This window comes from Triticum urartu, chromosome 4A, assembly GCF_056163025.1.
Source record: "Triticum urartu cultivar PI428250 chromosome 4A, HENAU_Tu73, whole genome shotgun sequence".
Classification (NCBI taxonomy): domain Eukaryota; kingdom Viridiplantae; phylum Streptophyta; class Magnoliopsida; order Poales; family Poaceae; genus Triticum; species Triticum urartu.
In genome coordinates this window covers 40,138,529-40,146,047 of record NC_141876.1, presented here as the reverse complement: position 1 = coordinate 40,146,047, position 7,519 = coordinate 40,138,529, and the positions used below count along the sequence as shown (strand labels likewise).

At 51.3% G+C, this 7,519-nt stretch overlaps 1 protein-coding gene across 1 annotated transcript; it reads left to right on the top strand.

The window, feature by feature from the left end:
• Nucleotides 1-4,893: 4,893 nt before the first annotated feature.
• On the top strand, nt 4,894-7,242 carry LOC125553478 (1-aminocyclopropane-1-carboxylate synthase 1). The gene is made up of 4 exons (XM_048717255.2): nt 4,894-5,226; nt 5,323-5,454; nt 5,555-5,715; nt 5,863-7,242. The coding sequence occupies exons 1-4, from the start codon at nt 5,056-5,058 to the stop codon at nt 6,854-6,856; spliced, it is 1,458 nt and encodes a 485-aa protein (XP_048573212.1). The 5' UTR covers nt 4,894-5,055; the 3' UTR covers nt 6,857-7,242.
• Nucleotides 7,243-7,519: the final 277 nt, after the last annotated feature.

Sequence of the window (7,519 nt, the reverse complement as noted above, 5' to 3'; positions counted from 1 at the left end):
GTTCTGATCTTCAGAATTCTGTCCACGTCCATCTGCCAAAAGTGTTCTTGTAGGAGATGTTGTATTCCATGCTCCCTGCTCATTCGAAAAGCCAGCCACAAAAATAACCCTACAATTTTATTTTGGGGTAACAGGCTTAAAAATGGGACCTTTCGGGATCCAAGGATCTCTCCATGTTCTAATACATTCACCGTTTCCAACTCATCAAATAACACATTTTTTTCAACAATTCTAGACCATATTCAATACTTCAAACAGTCGAAGCATTTCCTGTAAATACCATGTCAAGGAGGTGACCATTAGGATTAGGATGATATTTTGCACGTAGTTGCCTAGCACATAGGCTCTCATGGGCATCTAGTAGACGCCAAGCCTCCTTTGCAAGTACTACTTGGTTGAAAACCTGCATATCCCAAAGCCCATGCCTCCCTTTCCTTTAGGCAGTATCATTTTCTCCCAACTAAGCCATGCCATTTTATTTTTTCCATTCTCCACTCCCCACAAGTACTATCTAATCATGTATGTAAGGTCATCACAGACAGAAACACGAAGCCGAAAGACGCTCATAACATATGTAGGAATGTCTTGTGCAACACCTTTGATCAAGATCTCCTTGTTCTCTGAAGAGACATATTTTTCACTCTAGTCTACCAACCTTTTACTGAGGCTAGCCTTCAAAGTTTCAAACATACCATTCTTAATTCTTCTATCAGGGATCGACAAACCAATATACTTTGGGTCAAACACTATTTGGGTTATCTCTAAAGTACTCTTCACTTCATCTAACACCCCACACATGCAATTATAAGCAAAAAGGATGGAAAATTTTGAGTGGTTGATCAGTTGCCCCGTTGACATCGCGTAACTGTTCAACAAGCCTTTCACCAAACATGCATGCTGCTGATTAGAGCGAAAAATAGAAGAGAATCATCTGCAAATAACAAATGAGAGATCATCGGTGTCCTATGGCATATTTTTACTCCTTCCAATCTATCTTCTCTTACTGAATTGTTTACCAAAGCAAACAATGCATTAATAACGAATAGAAATAAAAATGGAGATAACAGGTCACCTTGCCTTAAACCTCGAGATGGTGTGAAAGAATTCAAAATCTTTCAGTTAAACTTCACAGAGTATTTAACTGATCTAGAGAAATCCATCTCGTGGAAAACCCCCATTTAGCGAGAGATCCTTCGAGAAAATCTGAGTACACACCTATGAGCACCCTCGAGAGCTGACAAATCTTGTGATTGATGAATTCACCACAGACCCCTCATAATCAATGGGATCAGCCATCTCTCACTTGAAGAATAGCGAAGAAAATCCTGAAGTAAATTCAGGAAAAAGATGAGCACTATACCATGTTTAGGACTTGTCAGTTCTTCAATATTGTTTGTGACACATGTGCTATAAATTGGCATATGCAAACAAAAAAATTCAGGAAGAAATTGTTTTCCTACGAGCCAGTTCAGTTGTCATATTTGAAATTGGTGCAAAATTGGCATGGTATACCTGTAACAAGGACTTGGGTAATCATATATACGACTCTAATCAAAGCTAGTATGCTATATAGAATGTTATGTGCAATCACACATACTTTGGTGTACACCCTGTATCACTTTGTTATTTAAGGGCATTTCTAACCGATCTCCTAAAAGTTAGCAGAGTACATACCTTAGTGAAGTATATATACTCCACTAAAATTTCACCGCACCTAGTCGATCCCCTAAAGTTAGCGGAGTAAAATTAAATTTGCACAAATTCAATCAACTTTTAACCGAAAGATGATACATTTCAACATAAAGTTCAACATAGAAAGTTCTCGCAACCGAACATTAAACATAAATTTAAACTAGAACAAAACTTAAACTAATTTCGGCTGAAGTGGAGGTCAAGCCAGTCCTTCCAGGTGAGGCCACCCTCGGTGCGAGCTGGGTCCGGGCCGGTCTAGCTGTCGTCGTTGTCGGGGAAGATGCTCCGCCACTCCTCGACGTCGGTCTCGTCCTTGCCGCCAACCTCGCCGCCCGTGTTCCCGTCCTCCTCGTTGCCGCTGCCCTTATTGCCACCCTCGTCGTCCAAGATGACGTAAATTTCTCCATCATTGAAGGTGAATATTGCCCGCTCCGCCTCCACGAGCACCGGATACTGCCGACGGAGCTCATCCATGTAATCCTTGTCGGCTGCGTTGGCTTCGAGGCACTCCCTCGCCTCTCGGTCCTCCCGCGCCATCCGAGCGCTCACCAAACCAGGCTCCACCGGGACGAGGTCAGCCGGAGCCGTGTCGAAGGGGAACTTGAGCCTTGCATCGCGGCCGTGGAACCGGACCTGCCACCGGTCGTATTCTATGGCCGCGAGCTCGGCCGGGTGGAATAAGCTGACCCACATCCGCTTGTGGGTCTCGCAGTCGGTGATTTCAGCCACCCACGTCCCCCACGACCGCCGTCGAACGCCCATGTAGGTCCTTGTTGGCGGTCGTGACGGAGGTAGGTCCTGGAAGTCTTCAAATCGCGTGAGGGGCGTGCCGGAGGGTGGATCGGCCGAGCAGCGGCGGCTCGAGGAAGTGACCGCAGATGACGACCCACGGGTGTGGCGGCGCGGATCCACTCTGCGGATCGGGGTCACCGCGTCCGGCCAACGGGAGGAGGGAGGGCGGCGAATTGGGGCGGGAGTCGCGTAGGCGGGCAGAATTAGCCGAGCGGCGGCGACAACTCGAAGAAGCGGCCGCGGACGACGACCCGTGGGTGTTGCGGCACGGATCACTGCGTCCGGCCATCGGGAGGAGGGAAGGCCACAGATTGGGGGGGTCACACCGGCGGCAGGGCGAGGGGGAGAAGAGGAGGCGGGGGAGAAAAAAAAAGAGTGGGAAAAAATTTACTCGGCCGCCGCTAGCCAAAGTAAATATAAGGAGAAGAATTTGAATGGAGTGAAAAATTGGGTTAATTTGATAAATGTCACTCTAAATTTGACGATTCCGAGAAATGCCACTGCAATTTCCAAATTTTGAAAAATGCCACTTCATGCCATTTTCAGTGGCATTTTACGAAGTCTGTTGTCGCGTTTCTCAAAGTTTGCAAACATTGCAGTGGCATTTTTCGAAATTTGGAAATTGCAGTGGCATTTTTATGAATCGTCATAATTGTAGTGACATTTATTTAATTAACCCTAAAAAATTTACTCAACTAACCGTTATAAGGAATCGGCCAGGTGCGATTTAGAGGAGAAAAATAATAATCAAATTTACTCCCTTACGGCCGGATAAGGGATCGGTTAGAAATGCCCTAAGGATACTTAAGCCATCCATAAAATAAACTGCTATTATTAAATAATCGACCTAGCGTGTTGAAGAGATGGCATTTGCTAAGAAAATGTAGATCTGGTTATTGACGGAGAAAATGCGGAGACTTAACTAAAAAAGTACAAGATGTGACAAATTTCCCGATCAATTTACTTTAAATTAACTAAGCAGAGCACCGCTCAATTAAGATATCTCGGTGCCCTAAAAAGAACGTTATCTCGACGCCTTCGTATGATCGCATCCGTCCTAATACTTGAAAATTTTGTTTATCTTATTATTAATATGGAACTCGCAGTGGACCTGTTACGTCATTTATGTGGGATCCAGGGCAGTTCGTCATTCAAAGTTAAAAGCAACGATCTTGTTACGTCAAAACCAGTGGCCGTCGCCTGGTTTGGGTGCCCGTTGTACTTATATTACTAAAAGTCAGTTGCTAATCCTGTAGTCGGTGACCAAGACAGTAAGCGTCGGTAGAATGGCCAATTTTCAACAAGTCAGTAGTAGCATTATTAAAAGGGGGCCAAACAGAAGTCCAACTGACATTCAAGTGAGACTGAGCCATGCCCATGCCGTCGTCGCGCAATTTTGGAGGGTACCACATTGACATATATTGATATATATGATGGTGTAATAACGAGCTCGAGGAGTTGTTGACGACACGATTTTCCCGTGTCACAGGAGCATAGCTTGCCCGCGTGCATGAATAACCGGTTTCAGTCCGAGCTAGCTAGGTGTCAGCCGTTTAACAGCCAAGGATCGCACTACACACGCACTAATAAAATACTCTCACACCACACCACCTTTTCCCGAACCAGATGCGAATGCAGTTCAGATAAGCCACAGCCGTTATTGGAGCATCCACCCCGCCGTGCGGCGTATGCTGATTGGGCGAAACTAAATCGCAAAGTTGCTTACTACTACACCGAGAACGTATAGATAGCCTGAGGAAGCCAAATGCAGACCAGCAGGCGTACGCGAGCGCACCTCTGCCGTCATTTTCTTGAAAAATGTACTGTCTCATTCTTTTCCTGTTTCCCTCCAGTTGCTCCTGTCTCGCGCTTCGGGCGATCGGCTGGCTTGTCCACATCGTCTCGAGATCCAGGGCGGACTAATTCAACAGCGCATGTCGGCTTTTCTTTTGGCCAAAAAAAAAAGTACTGTACTGTAGTATTTCATTTCCTTACTTGTGTCAGTAAGCAGACACCGGCACACGTCGCAAGCGTACGTGGATCCCATGTGCTGATACAAGCATCTAGCCACAGTTCAGAAGGTAAAATCAGTGGACTACGGCACAGGCAGCCCTCCAAAAAGAAGATGCTCTATTCAGTACCAATATTAGAGAGAACCTACACTGTTGGTCTGCAGCAGGAGGAAACCGCGGATGGCTTTGCGACGATGGCCTCCAACCGGCAGCAACACACGCACAAGAGTATTGCTTGTGCTCTGCTAACTGGGCTGGGCTGTTCTGACGTTAACCCGCCCCGCCCCCACTAAAAACTCCGTATGTCTCAAAAAAAAGAGCTAAAAACTCCGTGTTAAGAACGGTGACGCCACCTGCACACCCCCGCCCCCCTCCGCTATATATATAGCTCGGCTCCCAAGTTAGACATCAGCCACTGCCTCCTCACTCCTCTTCTTCTCTTCTCTAGCTCAGTCTTGACCAGAACACTCGATCGCAGCTCAGCTCCGTCGCCTCCAGCGAGCCCCCGGTTTCAAACCCAGCCAAACACGCGCGCAGCATTCCTTGACCGGCTGACGAGATGGTGAACAAGGTCGCCGACGAGCCGCAGCTGCTGTCCAAGAAGGCCGGATGCAACACCCACGGCCAGGATTCGTCCTACTTCCTGGGATGGGAGGAGTATGAGAAGAACCCCTACCACCCCACCACCAACCCCGGCGGCATCATCCAGATGGGCCTCGCCGAGAACCAGGTACGTACATACAGACAAATTCTAAGTGGCTGGAGAAGCTAGCTCGCCATTGTCTCTGCCTGTCTCTGAAAAATTCAGCTCGTGCGCGCCGTGCAGCTGTCGTTCGACCTGGTGGAGGAGTGGCTGGAGAAGAACCCCGACGCGCTCGGCCTCCGCCGGGGAGCCGCGTCCGTCTTCCGCGAGCTCGCGCTCTTCCAGGACTACCACGGCCTCCCGGCCTTCAAAAATGTAATTCCCCGGCCCACTTGGCACACTCCCCGGCAGCCATTCTAATCAAGCTTTGAATGAATCAATGCGGTCAAAGACTGACGCACGTGACTTTGCTCAGGCATTGGCGAGGTTCATGTCGGAGCAGAGAGACTTCAGGGTGGCGTTCGACCCCAGCAACATCGTGCTCACCGCCGGCGCCACCTCGGCCAACGAGGCGCTCATGTTCTGCCTCGCCGACCAGGGCGACGCATTCCTCATCCCCACGCCGTACTACCCAGGGTATGCGCCGTGCCGTCTCTCGATCGACATTTTTCTCCACGTTGCGCGCCCGGCGGCGCCTGCCCATGTGCGACGTGCATGTTCCATCATAGCCTTTTAACAGTGACAACAAGTACACATGGCTAATAACCTTGCTTACGCATGCAGGTTCGACCGTGACCTCAAGTGGCGCACCGGAGCCGAGATCGTACCGGTGCACTGCACGAGCGCCAACGGCTTCCGGGTGACGCGCTCCGCCCTGGACGACGCATACCGCCGCGCCCAGAAGCGCCGCCTGCGCGTCAAGGGCGTGCTCATCACCAACCCCTCCAACCCGCTCGGCACCGCCGTCCCGCGCGCCGACCTCGAGATGATCGTCGACTTCGTCGCCGCCAAGGGCATCCACCTCGTCAGCGACGAGATATACTCCGGCACGGCATTCTCCGAGCCGGGCTTCGTCAGCGTCCTCGAGGTCCTGGCCGCGCGCGCCCCGCTCGCCGCCGACTACACGCTGGACGACCGCGTCCACGTCGTGTACAGCCTCTCCAAAGACCTCGGCCTCCCTGGCTTCCGCGTGGGCGCCATCTACTCCTCCAACCCCGCCGTGGTCTCGGCGGCGACCAAGATGTCAAGCTTCGGGCTCGTCTCCTCCCAGACGCAGTACCTCCTCGCCGCGCTCCTCGGGGACAAGGACTTCACCCGCAGGTACCTCGCCGAGAACAAGAGGCGGATCAAGGAGCGGCACGACCAGCTGGTGGACGGGCTCAAGGAGATCGGCATTGCGTGCCTGGAGAGCAACGCGGGGCTCTTCTGCTGGGTGAACATGAGCCACCTGATGCACGCCCGGTCGTTCGAGGGGGAGATGACGCTGTGGAAGAAGGTGGTGTTCGACGTCGGGCTCAACATCTCGCCGGGGTCGTCGTGCCACTGCAGCGAGCCCGGGTGGTTCCGCGTCTGCTTCGCCAACATGTCCGCCAAGACGCTCGACGTCGCCATGCAGCGCCTGAGGGAGTTCGTCCAGACCTGCAGCTTCAAGGCCGCACCCGCCGCACTGCGCCGCGCCGCCGGCCCCGCCAGGAGCATGAGCTGCCCGCTCGCCATGAACATGAAGTGGGCGCTCCGGCTCACCCCGGGCTTCGCCGACAGGAAGGCCGAGCGGTAGACGGACCACCACCGCATAGCTAGCGAAGCATTACCGCCGCATTACCACGGATCACGTGCGCCTTGGAGCCAGCTTATGGCCATGGCCATGATCAGTACATAGCGCTACTACGCTAGTAGCTAGTAGCCGATCAATTCCTTTAGTTTCTTCCCCTACTTCTGCTGCATACCGCCATTTTTTCCTCGGAGCACCTTCCACGGCTGCCCGAGGAGCACTGTTGTATCTACATTTCGCGCTAGTATAGGAGCTAGCCATCGATCGATGCACCGGTATCGGATCGTGTATTTTTGGCTGGAGTGTTCTTCGGAGTACCCCGGTTGTTCGCTGTACTATTATTGTTGCCGGTTACTACATGGTCAATAAAATACTACACTACTACTACTTTACATCTCGCTCCCTCGTTACATCGGTCGCTGTCACGTGAAGTCAAACCGCTTGGAGAGCGGCGTTTCCAATGCTCAATTGTCAGCTGCAAAGTAGCCCTCCATGTTGCTAAACCAGTCCACGCTCGATCTCGGGCTAATAATGATGATATGTTGTCTTTAATTACGGCCGGCGCGCGGCGTCGTCGCCCACATGCCACCACGAGCTAGCGGTAGCGGCTGTGACCACCTTTGCTTAAACAAACGGAGCGTTGGTGGACATTCGGACGCGCGCGCCACG